Source organism: Fusarium coffeatum (assembly GCF_003316985.1).
Source record: "Fusarium coffeatum strain FIESC_28 chromosome Unknown BRIP53273_contig_357, whole genome shotgun sequence".
In the NCBI taxonomy this organism is placed as follows: domain Eukaryota; kingdom Fungi; phylum Ascomycota; class Sordariomycetes; order Hypocreales; family Nectriaceae; genus Fusarium; species Fusarium coffeatum.
The window spans coordinates 39,901-67,704 of record NW_022158146.1 but is presented as its reverse complement, the minus strand read 5'-3'; the positions used below and the strand labels follow the sequence as shown (position 1 = coordinate 67,704).

At 48.5% G+C, this 27,804-nt stretch overlaps 9 protein-coding genes across 9 annotated transcripts; 6 read left to right on the top strand and 3 right to left on the bottom strand.

Moving 5' to 3' along the window:
- Positions 1-832: 832 nt before the first annotated feature.
- FIESC28_11071 (uncharacterized protein) lies at positions 833-2,793 on the top strand (the record flags this gene model as incomplete). Its single annotated transcript, XM_031165201.1, has 3 exons — positions 833-1,023; positions 1,074-2,204; positions 2,259-2,793. The coding sequence occupies 3 exons, from the start codon at positions 833-835 to the stop codon at positions 2,791-2,793; spliced, it is 1,857 nt and encodes a 618-aa protein (XP_031010753.1).
- Positions 2,794-3,219: 426 nt separating this feature from the next.
- On the top strand, positions 3,220-3,771 carry FIESC28_11070 (uncharacterized protein; the record flags this gene model as incomplete). Its single annotated transcript, XM_031165200.1, has 1 exon — positions 3,220-3,771. One exon carries the CDS (start codon positions 3,220-3,222, stop codon positions 3,769-3,771), a length of 552 nt encoding a protein of 183 aa, XP_031010752.1.
- A 447-nt stretch (positions 3,772-4,218) lies between these two features.
- Positions 4,219-6,328, bottom strand: FIESC28_11069 (uncharacterized protein; the record flags this gene model as incomplete). Its single annotated transcript, XM_031165199.1, has 2 exons — positions 4,219-6,225; positions 6,302-6,328. 2 exons carry the CDS (start codon positions 6,326-6,328, stop codon positions 4,219-4,221), a joined length of 2,034 nt encoding a protein of 677 aa, XP_031010751.1.
- A 1,912-nt stretch (positions 6,329-8,240) lies between these two features.
- On the top strand, positions 8,241-8,948 carry FIESC28_11068 (uncharacterized protein; the record flags this gene model as incomplete). Its single annotated transcript, XM_031165198.1, has 1 exon — positions 8,241-8,948. One exon carries the CDS (start codon positions 8,241-8,243, stop codon positions 8,946-8,948), a length of 708 nt encoding a protein of 235 aa, XP_031010750.1.
- A 595-nt stretch (positions 8,949-9,543) lies between these two features.
- On the top strand, positions 9,544-10,233 carry FIESC28_11067 (uncharacterized protein; the record flags this gene model as incomplete). Its single annotated transcript, XM_031165197.1, has 1 exon — positions 9,544-10,233. One exon carries the CDS (start codon positions 9,544-9,546, stop codon positions 10,231-10,233), a length of 690 nt encoding a protein of 229 aa, XP_031010749.1.
- A 1,485-nt stretch (positions 10,234-11,718) lies between these two features.
- On the bottom strand, positions 11,719-14,139 carry FIESC28_11066 (uncharacterized protein; the record flags this gene model as incomplete). The annotated part of the gene is made up of 1 exon (XM_031165196.1): positions 11,719-14,139. One exon carries the CDS (start codon positions 14,137-14,139, stop codon positions 11,719-11,721), a length of 2,421 nt encoding a protein of 806 aa, XP_031010748.1.
- A 5,829-nt stretch (positions 14,140-19,968) lies between these two features.
- FIESC28_11065 (uncharacterized protein) lies at positions 19,969-21,074 on the top strand (the record flags this gene model as incomplete). Its single annotated transcript, XM_031165195.1, has 4 exons — positions 19,969-20,101; positions 20,150-20,400; positions 20,456-20,888; positions 20,938-21,074. 4 exons carry the CDS (start codon positions 19,969-19,971, stop codon positions 21,072-21,074), a joined length of 954 nt encoding a protein of 317 aa, XP_031010747.1.
- A 491-nt stretch (positions 21,075-21,565) lies between these two features.
- On the top strand, positions 21,566-22,936 carry FIESC28_11064 (uncharacterized protein; the record flags this gene model as incomplete). The annotated part of the gene is made up of 2 exons (XM_031165194.1): positions 21,566-21,667; positions 21,797-22,936. The coding sequence occupies 2 exons, from the start codon at positions 21,566-21,568 to the stop codon at positions 22,934-22,936; spliced, it is 1,242 nt and encodes a 413-aa protein (XP_031010746.1).
- A 286-nt stretch (positions 22,937-23,222) lies between these two features.
- On the bottom strand, positions 23,223-25,376 carry FIESC28_11063 (uncharacterized protein; the record flags this gene model as incomplete). Its single annotated transcript, XM_031165193.1, has 4 exons — positions 23,223-23,307; positions 23,355-25,133; positions 25,192-25,260; positions 25,357-25,376. The coding sequence occupies 4 exons, from the start codon at positions 25,374-25,376 to the stop codon at positions 23,223-23,225; spliced, it is 1,953 nt and encodes a 650-aa protein (XP_031010745.1).
- Positions 25,377-27,804: the final 2,428 nt, after the last annotated feature.

The window sequence follows — 27,804 nt, the reverse complement described above, 5'->3', positions numbered from 1 at the left end:
ATCCCGGTTTAGCTTCAGGCTCTGTAGAGCACATGATCAACGACGGGACGTATTCGAGGCTTTTTCTCCCTCTCAATTCTGACTACATATCAATCAAGATTGACTCAATGAGTGTAATCTATGGATCCAATAATGGGTCACTTAAACTTGTGATGTGAAAATAATCAAGGAATTGTATATGAATCAATCAACTCATACATCCTCAATACGTGGCTCAACTAACATGCCTCCTTAACCAATTGTTGAATATATACAGTACCTATATTATCTCCATGCTAATTTCAATCTAGTAGTGGCTGTTTCTGAGTTTACAGAACTCTGACACTCAAAACATGTGAAAGAAGTTTGTACAAGCCATTGTTTATTATTAAGGTGTTTGGCCTCGGAGATGTAGATGTCTATTGCCCCATCCATCAGTCCATCATGAACTGAGACCAATTATTCATGGTGTTGATGAACTTGTCAGTTGAAGCACCATTGTTGCAAAAATAAGTTACAATAATATACAGGATATTAAGACAATGCTCCCCTTCAAATTTTGTCTCTAATGATGCCATCACCAATTACATACAATAATCAAACTGCGCCGCCACTAACAATTTATGTTGCTCAATTAATCGATTTTTTGTGGATGAGGAAAGTGCCCCGCCATTTCGCCCACCTTCCTTGCTGCTCCCCGCTAAACCTCCACGTCAAGCCTCATCCAGTCCTTTTATCGACCTCACTCCTTCGGCCATCGCATCAGCCCAACGTCGAGCCCCAGACTGCTCGTCTAAAACTGCTGATTGCAACTTAATACTGCGCAGTTGGTTTTCCCAATCACAACGCAGCCATGGACATCACCAAATTCGTTGTCCAGGGCCGCGACCAGGCTCTCCTCTATGGTGATTACTCGACCTACCACAAGAGCTGCACCAAGCGTCTTCTATCTTGTCGAAAGAAGCTGGGCATTGCGACTAGAAATCGCGGAAAGTTTCGCGATCATGAAAAGGTTACCGCGGAGCAGATCGCCCAGAACCACGAGTAGGCACATTCTGACTATTCAACCACAAACTGGCCTGACCATAGTTTAGATATGTCCATTTACTTCTCCTTACAAGCGAGCGAGCTTGGGCTCAGACTATGAAGATGAAGTCTGGTCATGATAACGACTCCAAGGGAATTACAGGCCGACTTCGATCGCATATCGCCTCCCGTCTTATCAAGGCCACCCGTGCTGCTGAGGAGCTTGTCGAAGCCCTCTCTCAAACCGACGTATCTGGCGCCTCTCAGAATGATCTCCTCGAGGCCAACGCATACGCTTACCTTATCCGTGGTACCGCCAGTTTCGAGAAGCAGAGCTGGGAAGCAAGCTTGCAAAACTATGCGGCGGCACGTGTCATCTACAGTGCTCTGGCCTCTGCCACCACCGGCGATCTCTACAAGGACCTGCTCACCGAAACCATCGACCCCTCTATCCGATATGCCGCCTACCAACTGAAGACCCCTCGAACTGTCCCGATTCCGATTATTGCCCGAAAGGCCTTTCCTCAATCCGACGCCAACCTCGTCAAGCAGATCAACGACATCGACCCCACCATTCTCAAGTCAGACGAAGCAAAGGCCAAGGATGGAATTGCCAGCGCCGAGGGCGCACCCAAGACTCTGACTTGGAGGTCTCGGGAGGTCAACATTGAGGATGCGCAAATTGCGATGGCTTGGGGTGCCGTACTGGCTGCGAAGGAACGATTGGCTACCAACCTTGCTCAACCCAAGGGACGGGGACCTTATGAGCTAGCTGGCGCGTACGATGAAATTCTTATGCTTAGCCAAGATGCTGTCGATGCTACCAAGCAAGCAATCGACGAGATGAGGGCCGAGGGTGTGGAGCAGGGCGACGCTCGAATGCAGAGTTTGCAAATCACACGTACCGCCGTCAACTTTGAGACTATCAGCTGGAGAATCGGTCGTAGCCGAGTTTTGACGGGAGAGCACGATGGAGCACTCGACCAGTATAGCTCACCGAGAAGGGGGAAGAAGGCAGCTCAAGAAGCCGAGAAGGATATCCCAACAGTAAAGAAGCTCGCTAAGCTGAAGGAAAAGGTTGCTCTGTACGATGGAATCCTACAAAACATCGAGTCCATCACGGAGCTACCTGGTGTGGCCAACGATCAAGGACTCGCCGAGCAGATCGCTGCTTACGTTAAATATTTCGAGGCCCTCAAGTAAGTTTCAAACCTCTGTTTCTCAATATGGTAACATAACTAATATTCATTTAGGGCGCTGGCTATCGCTCGCTCCCATGCCACCTCTGGCAATGCTGCCGAGGCTCTGGCTCTTATCAACCACGCTGACGGTCTTGTTGACGAATCTCAGTCCAATGTACCTGCATCTGAAGGATCAAACAAAACTCCCCTCAGCCTGTCTGTCTCCGCCCAAGACGTCGAGTATCTCCAGAACCTCCTCAACGGCGAGCTTCAGCGCCACCGTGCCATCGTGCACATTGACACTCTTCGAAAGAACCACGAGCTGAGCGTCTCAGATGCCGTCAAGCGTCCTCTTATTGAAACCCAGGACCAATACCCCACTGGTGGTGTCAACCTGGACCACATCGTCGAGTTCCCTCCCAAGCTCGCCGCTATCCCTGTGAAGCCCATCTTCCTCGATGTGGCCTGGAATTACATTGAATACGCTGGCAAGACTCCTCAACAAGAATCAGCGCCTGCTAAGGCTAAGGATGAGGCGCCCAAGACAGCCGAATCACCAGCTCCTCAGCAAGGCAAGAGAGGTTGGTTTGGCTTCGGAAGATCATAGTCAAATAAACTTAGCGAATCGAGATCGCAACGTTCTTAGCCCGTTTTCTGCATATCCACTTTCCAATTCTTCGTTGAATGTCTTATAATGACCCTTGATCCATGCTCATCGAACTAGTCGCCTGGTCTCATTATACTCCATTCCTGTAAGAGACATGACCTTGGCTGTTTAACGTAGTTCGCTCCGTGACCGATACAACGGTGTTTGTTTACCGTTTGCATACAATATCCTGGTCGCAACGCCCTCACAGCCCTTAGGTTGCAATTACACTTGGGCTTTGGTTGCAAGATGCTTGTTCAGCCTCTTCAACACAGCGGTCCAAGCTCACTGACTTTTCTTAGCCTCACTTTCCTTTGATCATAAACTGACTTTCATTTATTCTTTGTTCTTCAATTGTGATTCTACTCACCTTACTCTCGTTTCAAAATGGATAACAATCCAGTACCACGATCATCACCAAAAGACTGGCAATCCGAGCCTTCGTCTAAGATGCATCCTTATCCAGCAACCGTATTCGCAATCGCAATCATCCTCGTCGTTGTGTCTCTCTTCATATCCATCATCCGCCAACTCCTCGAACGACGTCTATCCAAGCGTCGCGGCTGGTTTCTCGACACCACATACCCACCACCCTCACCAACAGCATCATCAAGCGGCAGCAGCAAAAGAAAGAAAGAGAAAAAGATTCGACCTATATCCGAGTGCGAAATAGAATCTCGACAACTTTTGTTTACAAACACTGTTCGTCAAGGGGAGCGAGTCCCACTGCGAAATCCGAATGAGCGCGGTTCGCTGTATGATACATTTCAATTACCAGGCCCACACGCCTCGAAGTTGAAGCCTGCACGGTCAATGATGGAGTTGAATGGAGGGAGTCCACTCGAAGGCATGGCTGAGAAGGAGGGACAGAAGAAAGCCAAAACGATTCATTGGCATGGAGTTAATAGACTTAACACGGCGTGGGGGTGGATGTCATGACACTGCAATTACTTCAACATTTTCTTATAATTTTCATATGTACAAGACAAGCAACAATACCTCGATATCATTAGTAAGAGCATAGAAACAGCCCTCGGAGCTGTTGCTTTAATCACATCACATACACTTTTGAACTGATAATTGGTAAACATGGTTTGAGGGGGGAAGTGTGATTAGTCTACCTATGAAAGGCTAGTCATGATACATATATTCAACATGATCCCCCGTTGCGTGACATCATCTCGAAAAAACAACCAAAGATATCTCTCAATAGAGGTTTTAAAGCTCCAACGCCTGGTCCGCCGACCCTGAAACATAAAAAGTGTAAAAGCGGCTGGGCGGGATATATGATACAGTGAAATACATGGGGAGGTCAAGGTATCTGAGCCGCACAGATACTTGATCCTCGGATATTGTAACAAATTTTATAACACAAGATCAAGACATTTAAGGCTTGTTCTCACCCTCCTTCTTCTCACCCTCCTGAGACTGCTCAGAAGAGGTCTGCTCGCCGGAACCCTCGTTGCGGGCCTTGTGCATCTTGTCGAAGAGGTTCAAGCTAGCAACCTGGAGCTCATCGGTCTTCTCCTTGATCTCGGCAGCGGTAGCGGTACCCTCACCGGAGAGGTTCTGGGCAACGAACTCGCGGAGAGTGGTGATCTTCTCCTTGATGGAGTCGGCCTCAGTCTTGTCGAGCTTGTCGGCGTACTCGTTAAGAGCACGCTCAGTATCGTTCAAGACGCTGTCAGCGCGGTTGGCAGCCTCAATGGCACCCTTGCGCTCCTTATCGGCCTCAGCGTACTTCTCGGAGTCCTCAACCATCTGCTCAATCTCGCTCTCAGAGAGACCGGAACCGGAAGCAATGGTGATAGACTGGTCCTTGTTGGTGGACTTGTCCTTGGCGTGGACGTGGACAATGGAGTCAGCGTCAATGTCGAAGGTAACCTCGACCTGAGGGACACCACGGTGAGCAGGGGGGATGCCGACAAGCTGGAAGTTTCCGAGCATCTTGTTGTCCTTGACGAGCTCACGCTCACCCTGGTAGACCTTGATCTCGACAGCGGTCTGGAAGTCGGCGGCGGTGGAGAAGACCTGAGACTTCTTGGTGGGGATGGTGGTGTTACGGTTGATCAGACGAGTGAAGACGCCACCGAGGGTCTCAATACCGAGAGACAGAGGAGTAACATCGAGGAGGAGAAGGTCCTTGACCTCACCGGAGAGGACAGCACCCTGGATAGCGGCACCAATGGCGACAGCCTCATCGGGGTTGACGGACTTGGCGGGGTCACGGCCGAAGATGCCCTTGACGGACTCGGCGACCTTGGGCATACGGGTCATACCACCAACGAGGATGACCTCCTGGATCTCCTTAGCGGAGAGGCCAGCATCCTTGAGAGCCTTGCGGACGGGCTCGATGGTGCGGCTGATAAGAGGGTCAACCATCTTCTCAAGCTGAGCTCGGCTGAGCTTCATGTTGATGTGCTTGGGGCCAGAAGAGTCGGCAGTGATGAAAGGAAGGTTGATGTCGGTGGAGAGAGAAGAAGAAAGCTCGATCTTGGCCTTCTCAGCAGCCTCACGGATACGCTGGATAGCCATGCGGTCGCCAGACAGGTCAATGCCAGAAGTCTTCTTGAAGTCCTGGACAAGGTGGCGGACGAGGTGAATATCGAAATCTTCACCACCGAGGTGGGTGTCACCGTTGGTAGACTTGACCTCGAAGACACCGTTCTGGATTTCAAGGATGGAGATATCGAAAGTACCACCACCAAGATCGTAGACAGCGACAATGCGGTCAGCCTCCTTCTCGAGACCGTAAGCAAGGGCGGCGGCAGTAGGCTCGTTGACGACACGGAGGACGTTAAGGCCGGCAATCTGACCAGCGTCCTTGGTGCTCTGTCGCTGAGAGTCGTTGAAGTAGGCGGGGACAGTGACGACGGCGTTCTTGAGGGGCTTGGAGAGGTAAGCCTCGGCGGTCTCCTTCATCTTGTTGAGGACGAAACCACCAATCTGGGAGGGAGAGTAGTTCTGGCCACGAGCGGAGACCCAGGCGTCACCGTTGGTGTGCTGAACAATCTTGTAAGGAACCTCCTTGATATCGCGCTGAACCTCAGTATCCTTGAACTTGCGTCCTATTAATCGCTTGGTAGCGAAGAGGGTGTTCTCTGGGTTGACGACGGCCTGACGCTTAGCAGCGACACCGACGAGTCGCTCACCGTCCTCGGCGAAGGCAACGACTGAAGGGGTGGTGCGGGCACCTTCGGAGTTCTCAATGATGCGAGGGACCTTGCCCTCCATGATAGCGACGGCAGAGTTGGTGGTACCGAGATCGATACCGATCACGGAACCCTGGACCTTGCCCTCAGACTCAGTGGACTCATAACGAGCGAACTTGGAGGCCAGAGGAGATCGGGTGAAGGCAGCCGATCGAGCGGCGAGAGGGGAAGCTCGGGGAAGCTGAAGCCAAAGTCAGTACTGACATTGTGATATGAAGAGCAACATTATTGCTCTATGGTATAGCGGGGTTACTTACAGCTCTCGACAAACGCGAAGCCAACATCTTGATTATGGAAATATGGGTATAGTGTACAGGAAAAGAAAAAGGATGAAGGCGCGAGTCGGAGAGTAGATGGGGGGATGTGGTGTTTTAGAGGATTGAGTATGAATGGAGAGATGGAATCCAGAGGAACGAATTTTTTTACCTCGAGAAAAGCTCTTTCCCCCGGTCAGTCATAGAAGCCGAAGGAAAGAGGCAAGCACTGTGGCGTCTCCACTACCGGCTAGGTTCGGACCATGGTTGTTCCCCAAGGGACCCACCCCGAACCTGCCTGAAAGATCCCGCAAAGTCGATGGACGGAATGGCTCCCGATAACGGTGATACTGACAATTGCATGAGACAGTTGCAAGGTGTCGTTTTCAGTTGTAAACGAAATCAATTGACTGAGCGTCCACTTTACAGATATTTGCTGAAATCAATTGATACCAGTCAACCAAAGCTACAGTCTTCTCTCCGGTTGCATGTCCGATTCTGCGGAGCCAATGGGGTTCAGCAGTCGCCGGACGCAGCGCAAGGACCCGCGCTGAACGCTAGGTCCCATTCCCCAGAAATGGCTGAGAAAAAGCTTTGCCGCACGTGATGACGAGCTTCGGGTTTACCGGAAAAGTCACGGCTTTCCATTCGGGCATGCGAGATGGCAAGTCATGACACGGAAAGTTGTCTGCCTACAGCTTCATTGAGACTATCTACCGGGTTAATCCATCTAAATAGCTTGGTGCCGGTCAAATAGCCGGTGTCATGATAGCTATTACGCACAGTCCAACTCACAGTAGCTCGTACCGAGTGGATGACGGCATAGACAGAACAGCAAATACAGTTTTGAGTGTACCTTAAGCGTTGTAGTTGCAAATTTATATCGCCTCCCACGCAGACATGTGAAAGTGATGAACAGATTATCAATCACACTCAAACTCGATGGCATGAGGCTCTTGTCTATCAGACCGTACCTCATGACTCCCATGAGGCCTGATGAAGTCATCGCTTGTTTAAACGAAAACTCGGCATTAAGCGAATAACGTCAACCCGATGTTGTTTTACTATATTACGCTTGAGACACCAGATCTAGGAAAGGATACTAAACGAGCAAATATATGGCTTCTACCAGGAAACCGATACCGAGCCTAACATCTTGACTCTATACTTATCTTTTGTACTCTTGACTTCCACAGTGTAATACGAGGCCGGAGTATTCCACTTGCGTGTAGATGCTTGCTTTAGCACTGGTAGACATCCCACAACTAGGAAATGAGAGATAATCCAGTTGGATTTTTGACTCATCTTATCATAGAAACACTCAGTGCATTTTGTTCTGCGGCAGCTAACCATTTGATCCTTATCATGGCTTAAACTGCTCGAGATATCACGGCTGCCGTCGAGACCTGCGCTGCGCCACAACTCAATTGAGGCCTTTCTTGTGGCGCAAATCACGGCAGACCCACAGGATTTTCGCAGCCCATCAGGTCTCATGCAACCTGATAAACAAACTACCGTAGTAGGAAGGCGGGCTGTTGGAGACGGAAGCCGACCTCAGACTTGATTATACGAAAATGACCAGAATAAGGAAAGATGATCTGAAAAATAAATCTTATTGAAGAGTAAAGATCAAACACGCTGTTTCGTGTTTCGGTAAAATTAGCTACCGTTGAAAGACGCGCGCTCAAGTGCAAGGGCACGACGTTCAATTAGAAAAAAACGACGTGGCTGGGCTCGACTGGGCTTAGGGGACGTGCAACTTTAATTGATTCGACGCCGAGATATCCTGTCTACTTTTACTCTACAAACAAAACAGCCTCATAATCTTCTCTCATCTCTACTCTCTCTTGGCCTTGACAATTACTTTAAACTCTTCAGCGCTGTCATTTATCCATCTTGCCGTTATTTATTGTCATGCAGTAGACATTCAGACACCGACAAAATGCCCGCCCTTCCTCCATCGACGACGATACCCTCAGGGCATCATCTTCTCGCAGTTCGCCAGAATGACGACTCAAGCCCATCCTTCACCGCCGTGCCAACAGTTTACAAGAGTGCCGATACCTCCCTTCATCCCGGTGCCGTCGCTGGCATTGTCCTTGGCTCTGTAGCAGCCTTCCTCCTATTATTATACCTCATCTACATGCTCCTACATCGTGGCCCCGTCGTGAGACCCATGGGCGACGGCGCTTCCACAGTGGTATCAGGCTATCCTATGAGCACAGTCACAGGCGACACATCCACATATCTGAGTTTCCGAAGCAGAAGGGACCGCAGACCGAGAAACAGATCCCGTAGCAGGGCTACATCCAGATCAAAGAGGACACGATCTCGTACAACAGTGCAATCGAGGGACCGAAGCCGCAGAAGAGGATCTCCCCTCGTCAGCGAAAGCCAGGCCTCGCGTGTCATCGTCGACCCGCCTGCTCCGCGCTACGCTCAAGATTCAATGCTTTCATCCGATAACGAGATTGTTGTGGAAGAGGAGCACAGCGTTTCTACGGCTCCGCGCCGCTCACGACGACGTAGCCAGGACCGGTACCGTCGGGATCCCCTGATTGGTGAAGGATATCGTTCATCGAGGGAATACTCGCCGAGAGACTATTCGCCTAGAAGGGAAAGCAGGAGATACAGCCGAGATCGTAGATGATATGAGAGTTGGGTCATGGAATTTGCGTATTTTATTTCTTGATATTGTTTAAATTACGACTTTACGACACTATTTTAGACGTTAATGCATAGAATGTGACGGGAATAGGCTACTAGGATCTATAAATTCAGTATATGTCCGAATTACTCTTGATAAGTGTAATTTATTCTCAGAATATGCAGGGCCGGGAGCATCCCGTATCAAGACTTAAACATAGGCAGTCGCCACTGCCCGCCTCTTTCTCTTTGTCAGAATTACTCTCCGTACCTTCCTTCCCCTCGGCCAGTTAACTGACAAAAGCCAGGAAAACGGCAAGTGCACAGCAAGTACACGGCAGGTGCAAGCAAATACAGTCCATGTAAAAAATATAAACAACGGTGTTAGGAAGGTTCGACTTTGGTCCATCCAAACTTGCCTTTCACATCCTCCTCCTTCTCACTCCATTTTGCTTCGGCCCTCGCCTGAATGTCAGAAGAAGTGGCAGCTGTATGTATGTTCGACGAGATAATCCAGTCACCTTATCTAACTCGAACTAGCATTTAGGCTGCTTTACCTCTAGGCATCCTAAGTCTTAGAGATTTTGAGGCCATTCACTATGTCATTCGACAAACTCCCCCCAGAAATTCTCCTTGAGATCGGCCGATGCGTCAACCAAGACCTACGGAAGCTCTCCTCGACATGCCGTCGATTCATGGCTGTTTTCCAAAACAAAGTATACTCGACACTAGACTTTGACGAAACATCAAAGTCGGCAGACCGGGCTCTCGCTGTTGCCATTGGTCCCCGAAAACAACTTGTCCGCACTATTCGATTCATCCCGCATAATCCTCGACCTCATGAAGATGAGACTCCCGACCAAGGCATCAAGCTCAGCGACAAGGCTCGTCAGGTACTAGGGTCCCTCCACAAGTTCCCTTCGCTTTACAAGTTTCAGTTCGATCTTTCAACTTGGTGCATCGACCAATGTGGCGTGCCCTCCCATGAAAGGTTTCAGTCCGTATATTCCGGGGAGCCAGAATCAGTGCCTTGGAGACATCTTATCGACCAGAGTTTGAGAGCGTTGAATCAAAATCTCCAAAATCGCGGTGCCTTCTCTCGTCTGGAAATGAAAGGTTTCCCACCCATTGGTTTACTGTCAAGTTTACTGAATTTCGCTTGGCACGATCTCCTCAAAAGTATTGAAACATTTGAGATATCACTGGCAGTCACTCAGAATGAACAGGATATACGCTCCATGACACACTATGAACTTTTTTACTGGGATTTCGACCTCGCCGTTCTTTAGGCACTTGACTAACGTCAAGTGTTTGAGAATCGTTGCTACTGAAGGGGCCGTCATTAACAGGATCCTCACTAGAACTGGGAAAGACCCAAGTCCTATCCAATGGGACAGACCTCGTTTTCGGATGTTAAAAACATTTGAGCTAGAGTTCTCTGTGATCGGAGAGGGATTGATTGACTTCCTTGGTCGTCACGCAGTAACACTGGAGAGAATCTCCTTACGATACTGCTTTACCATGAAAAAACATGACTGGCGCCGCTTGCTTCAACTCTTTATCGACAAGCAACCGGCGCAGTTGACCGATTTCGAGGTTCTGGCCTATCCAGTTCGATTATGGCGTGAGCAAGACAAAGAAGAATGGCGGGGATTGATGCCCATTAGTGGATTCGAATTGTTGGCTGACTCTAAGAAGGGTGACTTGAGGCGATTTGTCGTTGCAGAGGGGGGTTCCTATCCGTCCTTCAGAGGCAAAATACAGCCTGTTGAATCGTTGATCGGCTCACCCCTTTACCGTGTTGACGAAGCAGAACTTGACGAATCTGATCTCATTCCCCTCTGGGAAGAAGTTAGTAGGCTCGTTCAACGCAACAGAAAGCCAGCTCTAGTATAGTGCCGGGGTGTCAGAAGAGGCGGATAGCAAGAGCATTGATTCTGCGTGTTATCAAATACCCAAGATGAATCGTTTCCCGATAGCATAATTAATATTATCGAGAGATTGCATTAGAAGAATTATTCTCTAAGGCTTAGGCTACAGAAATAAAGTATCTTAATTACCAGTCTAGCCTCGCACAAGGTGACCAAATTATGCTGTCTCGTATGCTCTCAGCAGCTAATTCTCAACTGACTTAGTTCGCTTGTTGTGTCGGATCCGTTGAAGGTTACAAGAGGAAGAAGTCGCCTTGCGTACAGCTTGGTAGCTGCTAATATGTCTTCATTGTTGTAAGAGTTCAGTAGCTAACGCAACTTATACACCTAACTTATCGAGGTTTGACTTTACTGAAAGGTTGCTGTTGATTACGACATTGAAGACGGAGTTATTACCTTATGCTTGCACTGAGAAGAAGAAGACAAGTTACAGACACCCCAATTCAAGAATCAATAAGCTGGCAACTGCATGTGGCAGTTTCAAGTTTGTCAAAACTAATAATATTAGACTGTTCTGTCAAGATAGACAGACGAGATCATCTGCCTCTACTATGGATCATATAGCTTCAACAGTCTGTTCCCTTGTACACCTATACGTGGATATCATTCCAGGACGTGGTCGCATAACCGGAATTGCAACAAGTATGTCCTTTCCTAGCCCAACAGTTCTATATAGTACAAGTATGCATCCGTGACCCAAAAACAAAAGAAAAAATAGTGATGATGTTCTAAGAACTGCGCCCAATATCGTTTTGATTAAACAAGAAAAATCGCATGAGACGCTCCGTCGTAGTCGTTAAAGTAGTAGGAAAGGGGTATATTTTGAGTATTCGTGTTTTGAAGCTAAGCCTTAAGTTGTAGCTTAGATGGAAGTGGAGGCAGCGCACATGTTGGAGGAGGCATTGGGGGAGGGACCTCATTCAACTGAGGCATGCTTCGTCGGATAACCAAGCTCTTCCTGCCGGAATCTGGCACCAGGCTAGGGTTACTCGCGGACGAAGGGATTGGAGGAAGAGGAACTGTAGGTGGAGGAGCAGGTAGAGGAAGAGATTCTGGCGCCATAGGAAGAGGCAGATCGGCTGAGGCACTGTACTGAGATGCCCGATCGGACATCACAGATTGCATGCTTGCTCGCCTCTGAGCCCGAACCTTGGCTGACATAGAATCACTCTGTCTGTCACTGTAGGCATCAAGAGAAGCGCGGCGGCGAGCTGCCTCGTCTGCTCCGATGAGGGATGTTCGAGAGCGTGTCTTTTGATCCAGGCTTGTTCGGGATGAGCTTGTCAGGTTTCGTGGAAAGGCGCCAGGGTTTTCGGATTTACGACGTTGGCGGAGGTCTGAATGTCGGCGCAAGCTCGTTGGACGGCTAGTTTCGGCGGCAGGCTCATCTATCGGCGCCAGGCTTGGTCGCCGTGAGTTTATGTCGTAAGAGGTAGGGATTTGAGGCAAGGACGCCAAATCGTCACTTGTAGGCATGGTCGATGGTGTTTCATCTCCATGTCGTGTCACAGGTCGTTCGTGTATGTCGTCCATTGGAGAGGGCTGATCAGCAACCATGGACAAAGGTCTCGCAATTGGTAGAGTCGTGGGAGGTGCTCTACGGCCCAATGACCGAGTTTCCAACGGACCTGACTGGGGAGCCATTCCAAATTCCTGGGCGATGTTCTTTGCATAGGAATATCTTCGGTTCGACGAGTTTGGTACGCTGAAATTGGGTGTTGGGGTCTTCGTGTCTTGAGCGCCAGATCCATAGCTGGATTGGGGTCGTAGGTTGACAGCACCGCCTTGTAGTTCCACAAAAGGACTGAGAACTTGCATAGACTGTCTCCGATCCAAGATGGCAGCAGCGTTAGGTCGTGGTTTTGGCTCGAGTGAAGGGTGCGACTCCTCGAGGGATAATTTGTTCTCTCCGGGCACTGGGAAAGTATCGACAATTGGTGATGATTCTGGAGAGGATCCAGCCGATGTTACTACTGTTCGTTGACCAGATGATATGAAAGACAAGCGATTCGAGTTCTCGCGTAAGCTTTCCAACTGCCTGCCATCATGAGATACGAAGCTGTTGGTCGTGGAAATGTCATCCGATGGTTGATCAACTGCAGGCTCGTGCTCAACGATATTGGTGACCGAACGATTGACATCTGGCCTGCCTTGCAATGGTAACAGTTGGGGACTTTGGATGCTTTCAGGACTTTGAGCAGTCTGGGAGTTTTGTGTTGCTATTCGCGATAAACGGTTTGGGTCTCTCACTACCAGGGTCCTTTGGCTGGGTTTCTCCCTTAGGGGTCCGACTTCGTCCTCTGCCTTGGGCTTGCCTGTCTCGGTGAGCGTTTTCTTTCCTCCTAAAACCTCAATTGTGCGGCGCAACGCTGCAATCCAGCCTTCCATATCTTCAGCAGACTCAAATACCATGAGCAGACTCGAGGCATGACGCCGCTCAGTGGCCCGGAAGTTCCAGCGGGAGAAAAGTGACCGCGAGTCGGATGCTGGTGCTCCATCGGATTCGGCAGCTGAAGAGACTTGGACTACCCAATGGCGGCCAGGGATAACATCGCTCGCAAATGCTGCAGAGTCTTTGGTGAGATGCAATATTCTTTCGGGCAACCGATCAAAAGGGCCTTCGGCTGCATATTGTAGCAGGTATCCGGCTGTCACTAAAACGTAAATCTTGTTTGTCCATTCGAACTTGGGTGCAGGTCCAGATGTGTTGCGACGGTGCTTCTTCTTGAACTTGGTCTTCTCAGCAGGTCCAGCTTCAGTGTCCAGGGCTTCTGCGGTGTCGTCACGCGAAGTGCTGGTTCGTCGTTCATGCATACGTAGGATAACCTCGGGTGCTAAAGACGTGGCTGGCAGTGTTATGTGCTTAGTAGCTTGAGGGAATGCCTTGAATAGAGGAGGAGGGTGCCAGGTTGAGAGTGGCCCTCGAGTCGCCTTGGCTGGGCTTTGAACTTTTACTGCGCCAGCTGATCGTAAAGGAGCAGATGGGCTTTGCTGACTCTCGAACATCGAGGAAAAGATACGCGGGCTGAGAGGAGACGAGGGTGTTTCGTTGGGCGTAACGTCAACTTGGGACGAGAAATAAGGATTTGAGTCAGCGAGAGATATGCGACTGCCAAAAGATGTGCCCTGAGATGTGGGCGTCTCAGGAATTCCCAGCTCCTTGGGTGCCTTGGATCGACTGAATAAACTCCTTAGACCTAACCTCGATTCTCTTCTGCTTGCCTTTTCGGCTTTTAGAGGCACGCGACTTTCTGCGGCTGCCATTGTATCAATGTTAGGCGGGCGACTTCTTCGTGATGGAGCATGATGACTCTGGAACGCTTCCAAAGTGCCACTATGGGACAGAACTGATTCTCTATAAGCCATGGCGGCGGGGTCCCAGATGCTTCAAGGTTAAAGAGTTGGTGCAGCGTTTGGGTCAGCAAGACAAACGGTAGGCGTCGCTGTAGAGAACGTATGCTAAGTATTATGCAGAGTAGAGCGGCATAGGTAGGGTTTCTGTACTGCTCGAACGCGGGCGGCAACTCGAACTCCTCTGTATAACCAGACTTGGGAGTAATCCTGGGACAAAGCCTCGTTTAAGAAATGCGCGGCATGAATTTGTGCATTCAAATGTGTAACGCAGACCGAGAGTGACCAGTACCGTAGGTGAGATGTAGACGAAATGCGGGTTTCCCGTCTTGGTGCTGTAGATCGCAGCTCGAACCAAAAAGTTCCGTGGTGATATGGCGCAGGTATGGACTTGATGGAGTAATAGGCCCGGTGATGACTTATTACCCAGAACGGAAAGTAGATATTCTCGCAGTACGTTGGTGGTGGCGAGAGTATAACAAGAAGTAATACCGTAGAGAAGGACGAATTGGAGGAGCGAGCGACTCGGGTCAATAATACGTTTATCGTATACAGCAGCAAGTGAGTGAGTGAGACTGGTAAAGAGCGAAGCGAGCGAGAGACGAGGCAATCAGACGGGAGCCAAGGAAAAGAGGCGCGTATACAAACAAGAGAGAATAGAGGAGAAGAATAACAAAGAGGTTTTGATGGATGGGATGGTAGGGAGAAGAAATGCAGTCTACAAAACAAAATGGGAGGGGGTGGGAGGAACTTGTAAGCCAACAAGTACTAAGGTTCCTAGTAAGACTGCAGGTGCAGTACAAGCAATTGCAGTACCGTTCGTACCTACCATCTCTGGGTGGTGTGGTACGGGGAAGGTAGTAGGTATGGGTACTGTACTGTGTAAATTGCAGTATGAGCTATCCATTCCGTACCTGCCTGCCTTACAAGATGGAGGATCAATGGGTAAGCTAAAGGGAACTAAGCCCACCTCAGGCACGAGATATGCTGCAAGGGAGAATGGGCAGGAGCTAGGAGGGGAAGTGAAGCGAAGGGAAGGAGAGACCAGGGGAGAACAGACCAGAATTAAACACCCTAGGCAGGATTGAGAAACGGAGAAGACGACAAGACGATAAACTTTTCCTATTCGGGTGCACTTAAAGGGAAACATCCAAACTCAACTTTGGTCACTCGATATCTCGAGCCTCCCTCAATTCGCTTATTTCGATACATGATTCAAACAGTTCTAATCGTATCGTGTCCTATCAGATTACATGGCAAAGAAAAGCATACACTCTGGTTACAGAAGGCCACTCATTCACGCAATCCCGACAATGGGTCTAACAATGCAGGTACGAAAATATGTCCCAATCCAATCGCCCATACATAAACAGAGCAAGTGAGAGCGCGTTACGGCCGGAGAACATGGGGCATCAGCAGTGGAAACTGCTCCTCAAGAGCAGCAGGAACAGGGACAAAGACCACTCAGCGAGGCGAGCAGAGGACACAACACGGGGACCGGGGCCCAGGGGCAGGGAGGATCCCTGTCGGCCTTCAAAAACGGCCTCCAGGGTTTACGCCGCTAGTCGGTTAGTCGACAACTTTGGCAGCCCGAATTGCTCCTTGAGACAGACAATCATTGCGGGACGATTCTACGGACCAGGAGTCGGAGTTTGTTACTGTTGGTCAGCCTACCAACATGAAATTGTTCCTCTCAGTGTCTTTGATGATCGTCCTTGTCGAAACTCGAAGGGCCTAAGAACGCGGGTCAGCAACATATAAATGTCGAGTTGTATTGTGAGACTCGGTGCTCAGACCCTATTCAACGGTTTGGGCCGTTGAACTGTGGACATATTGGGTAAGAGCACAGCGGAGATGACGGGTTTGCGTACGTGTATGTTACTCCAGACAAGACTCCAAACACATGCAACATCCAGGAAAGAAGTGGGTGGATGGGCCTCACCCGCTCATCGATACACTACGCGGCTTTTAAAGATGCGCGATGCGACTCTGACTTTGTCAATCACGCAAACCGGTCAATACCATTCTTGATTTACTTACTCATCGAGACACACACGGTGAGGAGACAAGTGAATGGAGAAACTTTATTTTTCCTCAAATGAAGACCGAGTCCTATGCAAGTCATGATTGGGCTTGCATAGGACTCGGTTATTGAGTCTTGGAAGAGGCTACTGAATGGGTTCCTGCAGATTGCATAAGCTATATGAGATCTAATATTAAGTGACAGATCATCCAATAGTGAGAGCTAGAGCCTCAATTATCGACAATGTTTATTTAACTGCTATAGTAAGTTAATATCACTTAATATCATCTCTCGAAATCATGTGAGTTGCTCAAAATGAAAATCTCCAACCTTGGCATTTGGGGTTTTGCTTAGAGGCTCCATCCGGAGACAAGGGGTTAAAAAGCCGCTGACTTTGAAGTGGAACAACCCACGATGGATGGACAGTCAGGGTTGAAGTAAGAGTTTGAGAAGGTCTGATTGAGCAATTGTCGTATGTTATCCTTGTTGTGCTTGTTTCTCAAGTCCTCGTGACTTTTCTGCTCTCAATTGAACAACCCTTGCTATTGCATACATATTGTATTGTAGGGACTGTAAGCCACTGCGTCGTCGTCTCCCGTCATCTCGCCGAGGTTCTTAACTGCTCCAGTAGAAAACGGTGACTCAACCCGCAGCTGCAGCTGATCACGATGATTCCCACAATGCTGATCTTGTGGGTTCAATTAATTGACCGATTTTCTATGTATCGATTTTCTTTGCTTCTTATTATCTAAAAACAAATGAAAAATGACAGCCAAGAATACCGAGGGTATAAAATAAAGTGCTGAAGACTCCGAGTCGAGTCTGAGTCAAGGCCTCGGTGTCCGGCTGTTCCAGATCAAGTGGCCCGGGCTCTCCATGGCTGCCAGACCATTGTCTCACTTGAAGCCAAAACGCCCGAAGAATTGCTCCAAATACAAGGGTCGAGTGTTTATGACAAGCTGAAGGAGCACGGATCGCTGGGTTATTAATGGTTGATGTTTCGGTCGAGACATCCTTGTTCAGCAGAGAAGAGAATTTTTACATCCGCCCTTGCAGACTACAGTACACTACATCCATTACATATCCGTAAATGCGAACATTAGATCATCATGAAGAGCGTTTCCGAGTCAGATTACTTGATCTTGCACGTGAGGAATGGTTGGTGCAGTCCGTTACTCAAACATCAACGCCAAAATGCAAGTCATTAATCTTGAACCATTACAATAACGCATTAAGCGAATTTCCTCTTCACCGACCATCCCATCACGTCGTACAAATTCAGCGCCCGTCCAACCCTAATTTTGTACGAGCGAGCCAAAGATCTTTGAAGAAGGTGTGAGAGAGACAGTTGGCCAAGAACAGGGTCTGTCTCTTGCGGTTCCGCCCGCAGTCAGCCAGTCAATTTGCTTTTCTGGACGATTATTTTTATTTTTATTTTTTACTTTTTCCCGACGTGCATAATGTTTTGTCAGCAGTTACAGTAGAAAAAGAGAGAGTCCCATAGGGAGTCGTCATCAGTTCTCGTCCGCAGCCGAACATGGGGTCCGCATCGATCGAAAATGCCTGTAATAGTAATAGTAATAGCTGCAGTGAAATGATTACACGAGGCGCTAACCAATGATTTCCACCAGAGCTTTCATGCAAGAAGCTTGGATGGATTGGATTGGATTAATTGGGTACCAGGAATTGCTGCATCTTGTTTTTCAGGTTCAGGTTCTTTCTTGCTTTTCCTCTCCAGCATCAGCATCATAGTCTCTCTGTTCCTGCAGTAGTGGAAGCGACTAAGCTCAATATTGTCTGGTTTCTTTTTCGCAAGCTTGAGCCAATGATGCTTAGCTGCATTAGATTTAGTTCTTTAGAGGGAGAAGAAGGAAGCATCAGTATCAATAAATTCATCCCTTGCTTCTACGGGCCGACCCCGTACAGAAAGATATCACTTCTCACGAGGGCCGAGCCAGTTTACATGAGGCCATGTCTCATAGCATAGTCAGCCATTGTCAACTCGAACCGAGGTCGATCTCTACGGTGAGATAAACCACAACTCTGTTCTTGAAATAACAGGGGACTCGTCAATTTAGTGCCGGATAGTACGGTAGTTGAAGCCAACATTAGGCCCAGACCAGGGCTCTTGGCCGTAACGGTACCGGCAGGCTGGGCTATGCTAGGTAATTATGCTATGAAAAAAAAACAAGGACGATGAGAAGCGGAATGACACCTTGAAGGTGAGATCCATGGATCCCTTGCCGATCTGCGCATACTAACACCGTCGCCTATAATATCAGACTTGAAATATACCGGTGAGCTGAGCAAGGCGAGATGAAGAAGCCCAAAATGTCTTACTTTCTGAGCAAACAGACAATCAATAAGCTAAGTTTGCTGTCAATAGCATGGGACAAGGTCCCCACGTCATTTCTAGATCCCATCACATTGGATGATGATAATTACAGGGGAGTTTCTATTATAGAGGACCCTGTCAAGTTTGACTTTGACTTTACCGCTATTGTCTAACAAAGTTAAGTTATACGCTTGAACAGTCAATAGAGGCGAGACTTAATAATCTAAACGATGAACGGGATGGTAAGTGGGATGAACATCCGATCACATGTTTCTAGTTAATTAGTTAGAGTTTGTATGGATGGCATTTCATACATGCGAGATGAAACCCGTCAAAGGTGATGAATGCAAGTGTCTTGCATAATGCCCTGTATCTTCTCACATCTACCTGAACTTTCTTCTTAAACCAGTTTCCTATCTTTACCGCCATGTGCGCCCGACGAGTTTCTTTCTTTTTTGCTACTTACCCAATAGCGCTGTTATCTGCGCCGTCATGTTTCAGTGTAAACTTAAAGACCTGAGCGTTCAGCCCTGCACATTCAGGCTAGGTACTTTAGAGGCCGTTGGTCTGTGATTCCTCTATATCTGTAGCTTGAAATATGCAAGAGGTGATTATCATGTTGAGATGACACAGCACTGTCATGTACTGTATCCTAAACTCTTGTTTCAGACGTGATGGTTCGTCACATATTTATATCGCTGCAATGAACGGCCACTCCGTGCATGCAATATTCTTGAGACCATCGTGAATGTCACTTCCGAGTCATTGCTGACTGTAACTTGAGTTCTAGACTTTTCTATCTCTGAGAGTCGAATCATGAATCTTGGTCATATGGCTATCGTGAATAACTTGACATGTATCACGATTCTTCATCTCCGAGACTCTTGTATTCACGATAGTCTCAACTATAAATCTCGTCAAATTCAATTGCAAGACCCCGCGTGACAGAGATGGCGGAGAAATTGTACCCTGTGATCACTATTGTCTAGCCTAAAAGCCTAGTTTTGAGGTCATGATCAGCACACAACAGGCCATATTCAACTGCTTCGCCGCATCACAAATTCACACTGGCACTTTCTGTCAAATAGCCTTTATGCCTTTCATTGCTCGCTGTAGCCTAGTTGACTTTCAGGACATTTCATTGTTCTATGAATTTATCTCCAATAACCCCTCCACAATCTTGACTATATCATCAATCGTCACACTGATCAACGTCCTTTGATTCTGACGTACCTATTCGCAAACCATATTTCTTTATCTTCTACTTATACTGTATTTCTTCTCTTACTTTCTACAAGTAAATCTATCTAAAACAAACAAGTTGTTATACCTGTAGAAATACCTACCATCTTGAAGACCATACCTACTACACTCCACTATCATCATGGCGTCCCCACCAGATAACGACAGCTCTATTCCCCGCAGCGAATCACCCACCAGATCCCCGCGCTCAGCTTCCATATCGCTACAAGCTGCTGCTACCATGAATGCTGGACTCCAACACGAACAACCACAAAGTATGCACATTCTCCTTCCCACTCAAACAAAGCTCTAACATTTCTCAGGATCTTCTAGCTCCTTCTCCCAAACCGGCCGACGACGATCAACAGTCCTAATGAACTTGCAACTCAACGACCCAGCCGTGCCATCACCAGGCGAGATGGTCAACGAACAATCTACATCTGGATCTGGTCTTCCAGTCGCCAGTCCACAGCCTATTTCTGGGTCGCCTCTTATGGGTGATCCTCATCATCACAGAGCGCCTAGTTTGGGTGAACTACATCAGGAATTAGAGGCCGAGCAGGAAGCTCATGTGGTACGAGACACCATACTATCATGACCATGACAGACAACTAACCACTCCCTAACAGAATCGTCTCCTTGTGATGATCCGACAGCAACAACTAGAGCTCCAACGCCTCCAAGCTGCCAACCCCAATAACCAAAACCAAAGCTCCGCCGTAGAAGACAGCAGCGCCATCTCCGAACGATCAGGCCACGGGACTCCTCACGCATCCACCTCCCACGTCTCGATCCCTCCTGTTCCTACCGGTGGCTCAGGCTCTCGCTCCAACAGCCATCGTCACCCCCGCAGCTCCTTCGACCTTGCCCGCGCCGACCTCCAGCGCCGCTCGCGAACACCGAGTCGCAGCGGCGCATCTCCTAGACTCCGCGCAACGTCCATAGGTGGAAATAGCGAGGACTGGGTCCTGGGCGGTCGGGATGAGAGTGCGTTTTACCAGGCTGAGACTCAGATGCTTGTCCGAGAGAACCAGATGCTTCGTCATCGGGTCCGAGAACTAGGTAAGTCTGATAAATTTTGGTGCTTTGTTTCTAGCTAACAAGGATACAGAGAAGCAACTGACTGATGTCGGAACTGGTTCGCCGGTTGCTCACGAGCCACCCCACCACTCACACTTGACGAGATCTTCTACAGCGGCAGACAAGGAGGACGACAAGCCTGCGACTGAAGAGGTCAAGGAAGCTTGAGGGATCTATTCTCCCTTTCACTCCGTAACGGTACATGAGGACGGTTCAGTTTTAACACGGCGTTTAGCGTTGAAGGCCCAGAGTCTGGAAGTCGGCCTTGGCCAATGATTATAATTGGCAGGAATGCATATGGCGTTGGAATATTATATACTACATGTGATTATGATGAGTTCGGGCAGTACTTTAGAGAATGAGATAGTCGCGTAACTGAATATGGTACGATGTGGTTATTCGGCATCTGAAAAGATAGCTTTAGGGTATGGAAACTCACGATGAACGGTTATTCCCCCGAACGATTAAAATGGAATCATAGATAAATACAAACCAATGCAGGTCTGATATGACAACTTATTCTGTAGTCGTCTATCATTGTATATCGGCATATGATGAATATCGCCTATTAGTGTTGCGTCATTAGACGCTCGGTATAGATGTCCTCTTCGCCGAAGGCGATCCTTGACAGCTTCATTAGTCTATCAACAACAACCATCATGTTTCGCTCAGTGACACGGAAATTGTCTCCTAGCCTTCTCAAAAATCACAAATACAGCTTTAGCACAACGGCAGCTGTCAATGCCGATTTCACCCATGCTGTAAGTCGCCTCCAAGTCCTCCGATAGATCCCGCACCTGGATCACGAGGTTTCGAACGGAGGACAAACTCCATTGCTCGCCACGATGTACACCAAAGCGAACATAGACCAGGCATTAACCTTGTAACAGGTCATAGGAGGCGGTGTCGTCGGCCTCGCGGTAGCCCGCCAACTGGCCCAAAGAGACAACACCTCAACCGTCCTCATAGAGCGCCACGACGCCATAGGCACAGAAACAAGCTCCCGCAACAGCGAAGTCATCCACGCAGGAATCTACTACGGGCCCTCAAGCCTGAAAACAAAACTCTGCATCCGCGGAAAGAACCTCCTCTACGAGCTCTGCGAGAAGCACGACATCGGCCATCGCGGCACTGGCAAATGGATCGTCGCCCAGAACGACGTCCAGCAGGATACCCTCGCAAAGCTTCACAACCTGTGCAAGAACGACCTCGGTGTTCCGACGCGATGGGTTAGCGGTGAAGAGGTCAAGCGGGACGGTGAAGGTGTGAGTGCTGCGTGTGCGCTCGAGAGTCCGACAACTGGCATCGTAGACTCGCACGGCTTAATGCTGTGTCTCCAGGGCCTCTTTGAAGATGCTGGCGGTGTTGCGGCGCTGAATTCGCCTGTGTTGAACATTACTCCCCTTGGGTCCAAGCCTGGGAGTGAAGGGTGGGAGATTGAAGTCAAGGATGCTGCTACCGGTGAGACGTCGAGTATCACGACCGAGACGCTCATTAATGCTGCAGGTCTTGGAGCAGCGGTCGTTCACAACATGATTGTGCCATCTGAGAAGCGTCAGAAGTTATACTATGCCAAGGGAAACTACTTTTCGTACTCGGCGTCTCAGCCAAAGATCTCACGGCTCATCTACCCTGTGCCTGAGCCTGGTATCGCAGGTTTGGGTACCCATCTTACACTTGACCTTGCAGGACGGCTACGGTTCGGTCCTGATGTTGAGTGGATTGATGATCCTAGTAACCTGGCCGTGAACGCGGAACGACTACCACAAGCTATCAATGAGATCAAGCGATATCTACCGGGTATTGATGATTCGGCCTTGGTAGCTGACTACGCTGGTATCCGGCCTAAACTCGCTGGTCCAGAAGCTGTGCGCCAGGGCAAGGGGTTCCAGGACTTCATCATTCGAAAAGAAGAAGGATACGAAGGATGGGTAAATCTATTGGGCATTGAGAGTCCTGGACTAACAAGTTCCTTGGCCATTGCTGAGATGGTGCAGGATCTACTGTACGGTTCGACAAAGACAGTTTGAAGCATCAATCAAATATATTCACTAATTAACCGCTATTGTTCGACTGCCCCAGAATTTTATTCGAAAAGAGTGCCAAATTTATAAGGCAAGAAGGGGAAAGCAGTCGAATTGAAGAATCGAAAACGCCATAAAGGTCCAACGTACTCCAGGTAACATGTGCCGATGCATAAGCAACCATCATTATTGGTCATCATTTTGGTATCAAGCAAGGTAGCAATCCCAAAGCCATTGTCAGAATCCTGTCCTCTTCAAAAGACAGGTTTAGTCAAGTTCCAATTTCTCATCTTCACCTCAACGAGATGCTGGGGCAGAATTTCCTGCTTTGCACGTCGACGTGAAGCTCGTATATGCCGTTCTGTGCACCGACAAATCTGAAAGATATTAGCATAGTTCAGCAGACCTTGACGCAACCACTTACATAGTGCGACCATCTTCACTCCAAGCCAGTCCCGCGGTATTATCTGGTGAAGGCGGCACCTCAAATACGCCATGATCTTCCTCCCATCTGTTCGCAACTGAATTGACAAGCGGCACTATGATTGTAGTGTCATCTGGGTCGCGATCATCTCGCTCTCGTGCCTGAAGGATATCGAGCACTTGCAGGTATGACGCGTCTTGGCGCTGGCGTGACCTAAACATTGCCACAGTTCCTTCAAGGCTCTCCTGCTGACGTTGACGTCTTGCTAGGTCTCCAAGTCTCTCGCCCGGGGCAAGACCCGAGGGCCGTGAGGCGAGTGAACCATCACGAGTACGAACTCTATTGTAATTGCCGCCTATGATATCTCCCATAGCGCGGCCAAGGCCACTATTTCCTCGAGTATCAGCCTCAGTCTCAGCTTCGATGGCAGCAGCAACGGCAGCAGTGTTACGGCGCCAGGCCCTAAAATCAGCCGCAGCACCTAACGTCCTATCTTCTGCTGCTGAGGTCCGCTGAGACAATCTCTCACGACTGGGTCGCTCCATCTGCATGGCTTCAAGTACCAGCGTCTCACTAGCAGTAAGAGGGGTGTTGAGATGTTCGAGCGCATCTCGATGTCGGTAACTGTTTGCGGCTCCAGAACCTACGGCGTTGCCTCTCCTTTCACGACGGTTCTCCAATAGTCGTGGGTCAATCGTGTTTCGATCAAGTATGTTGATGTGCTCAAATATTGGCTCCTCAATGTCGACGATTTGGCGAACGACAAAGTTGCTTCGCATATCTGCAATTCCGACATGTCTTCGATCCTCGGTCCAGGCTAGCAAGTCGTATGGTCCGGGGCAAAAGGACATATCGCGAATAGCACCAGGGCCACTACGTGGCCTGGAAGACTCAAATGTTGTGATAAGGGGGTCGGCATCGGGGTTTGAAAGAAGACCGGCGTTGAAAATAGAGATTGTGCCATGCTGTGTTCCAATAGCGAGGTATGCTCCAGATGACGAGAAACATGCCGCGAAGCTGCCTCTGCTGTCGGTTCTATCGTCCTTGCTTTGACTTTTAAGTAAAATTCGTTGCGTCTGCTCCCATTGATATGCAGGCTCGTCCTGTGACTTGTTTGCTGGTGATTCGGTAGTCTTCTTTACACGCTCGTGGATGTATAGATACGGATCGTCAAGAATGGAAATTAGAAACCGGCCATCGGGAGATAGGAGAGACCGGTTCACGAAGTCGGGGTATGTGATGACATCTAACGGTTCGGTCTTTTCTTTCTGATCAAAGTCATTTAGACTGACTACAGTGACAGTCCGGTCGTTGTTGGCCAGTATTGCTACTGGTTCCCTGTAGGCCTTTTCATTCGCCGGCATCGTTGTCGGGGGGAACCAGAGCGTGATGCAGTTTACCCGGTCTTTGGCCAATTTCATGCTTTTGGCAATCAGACTCTTATTGGATCGTCTGGCGCGTGATATGAGGGAGAATATAGAATCTTCACGGGAGTCGAGTCCAAGGCTCAGTCGAGTTTCTGGATCTAGTCCGGGTGGGGAGTCGGTATCGTCGTTTCCTTCATCGAGCCGCATCGCCACGAAGTCGCCACCTTCACTACCACAGCATAACCATCCATTCTCGGCAACAAGACATCGCGGCGCAAAAGTGAGGAGTTTGATGGTTTCGCATTCTCGGGTCGATACATTCAGTCGTTGGACATGGTTGCTACCGTTGCCCCCTGGGAAGTAGACGATGTTTTGCTTTTCGGCGCTAATTAGAGAGCGCAGCTGCCAATGTCTGAGATTGTTAGATGTTTGCCCTTGACGGCGCCGCGGCAGGATGCATAATGACGTACTGTGATCGCACTGGTATACGATAATGTTTCCGAGACTGTTTCGAAACGAGGGCCTCGGTCGGGTAGAGACTGGGTGATGTCAGTGAGGATCAACAAATGGTCATAGTCATGATTGATAAGCTAGCTCATGGTGCGCTTTGCTTTGGAGTTGACATTGTTACATACTCGCCCTCTTCTACCGCCATGATGATCCCCGCCGCTCCTCAAAGGGAGCGACAATGCAGGAAGGAGCTGGGCGGCTGTATGGTTTATTTATCGATGCGTAGCGTTTTAACCGCGGTGATGATATCGATATCGTCAAGCTCGGGAGCTATGCGTCGCTAGCGGGTGATTGAGGCGATATGAGCGGTAACAAAGACACGCGAGACGCAGTAACGGATTGTCAGGATTGTTGAATTGATCGACCGTGTCTGCTCTGAAAGTCGTAATAGAAAAGAAAAAAATGTTGAACGGCGAAGTGTTGGAAGATTGATTGCTGATGTGGATTGAATTCGGTAGGATGTAATGTCCAAATGACGTTTCCGGGACTGGTCAGTCAACGGGCTAAATGGCGGCCGGGAACGGTCCTGGTCGGTCATTTATCCACTTTAATATGGTGGAAGCTACTATATATCCACCGACCGAGTAATGCAGGAGACAAGATTCCACTGTGATTCAGAACAAGTTAGGTACAGAAGTACTACAACGAAAGATATCTGAAATATGTACATTTGGAATTGGAGTCTTATGAAATGAGTCTTTCTTTACACTAGTATCAATACAAGTGTTAAAATAGGTACCTAGGTTATCTTTTTATATGGATACTATGACAGTAACCTGGAAGTAATAGCACAGTAAGCATTGCAGTAAGTATTAAAGTAAATACCTACCTAGATATTAATGGGAAGTTAAGTGTTTTGCTCTCGTCGCACAGCCAAGGGCCAGAGAGCAATGGGCGGTAGTGACTTGCATCTTCTTCATACACCAAACCATAACTTACTACACTATCTACTTAAGCCTCTGTCCTTCAAACACAAAGCCCGGCAATCTTGATCTTGCCTTGGATTCAAAAAAGGGCCAAAGCTTGGTGGATAACAGACAGAGCAGGTCGCGTCATCAGAGAAAAGGCTATCTATATTGCGAGTGCATCATCATTCGAAAACCGCATCTTACATAGTCTGCCGGCCGGCTTGCCTCTTTGGACATTAGAGATAGCGGCAACTTTGGCTGGAAGTTGGGTCCGTAACAAGGCGAGTTTCCCGAACGTTGCACAGCAAAAGAACACGGCCTGACTTGCAGCATGTTCAAAAGCAAAAGCAGGCTGATGAAGCCACGGAAGGCTGTCTGTATAGCTCTGAGAATTCTATTATTACCCCTGTCTGTTATCTGACCTTGCAGTTACATATAAATTCAAATACAAAATGATTGAACCAGAGATGCATATCTTTCAGCCGACAAGTGTCCTCGAATCTCCGCTGTCCGCCGTGCGAGGGAGTGTTTCCATAGCCATAGCAGCGCGTCGAGCTCTTCCGATCCTCTCATATTTCTTGTGACTTCTGTAGCAGCACCAGATGCATAAGCCGATAAGAAAGATGGAGATAATAGGAACTCCGATTACCATAAACCTAAAGCCAATATTTTCCCAATAGGATATTCCGTTGTTTTCTCCCGGGTCCCCATCCCTCTTCATGATGACTGGGCCTCGGGCTCTTGTCAGCATTCTCTCAAAAGTTAATCAAAGTTAATGTATTTCAAGCTCTCTGGAATTCGCATTGACCCGAGCCTAATGACCGGGCTCGTTGCGTGAGAGTGAGTTTTGGACGTGACTAACACTCGGTTGTCCTGAGCTCAGCACACAGCACACAGCACGTACTGCCTTTGAGTATGCTATGGGAATGGCTACTGGGATGGATAATTAGTTATCTGAATCTACGCTGTGAGTCTTGGCCGGAAAGCACCTACCTACTGCAAAAACAAGCTGTCAAAGCAGAACAGAAATGGCATTCCAAGACGATGAAACTTGAAGCAGAGAATACTGCGGGAGGGATGGATTGACTTTTAACAGAGCAGAACTCCCTTACAACCACGTTGTAGACCTTGCCCTGGGGCATGCTCAGTTCGCATGGCATGGGTCAATAAGCCAACAACCAACATGAGTATTAAACATCCATGGATGCACAGCCAACAACCAAGACCCTGACGAATTAAAGTATGTAGACAGTACAACCCCTGCCAATTAAGCTTAATCTGTAGGCACCGCTAGGCTTGACTTATCAGCGCCTACTCTATTAGGCAGTTGTTCAAGGCGTGAGGTTGTACTTTTGCCTGAAGGTACGGATAACGGAAGCGTCGTCTTCCTACTGGCTACAAGCATCTTGACATCCAGTCGCTTGAAACATCGAGGCAAGACTTAGAATCTGCAAGAATAAATTACATCAGAGTACGGATAGAAGCTGACCTTTAGAAGGAGGATATTCGTTTATGAGTTGCAGGCATAACATGGCAGATAGCATGGCAGATAGCATTACAGTATTACAGCTAATATTATAGTATTACCCATAGCTATTGTATAAACCTATTCTTTGTTATCTAGAACATCCAAGTATTCCTCATCAACAGTTTGTAACTAACTCT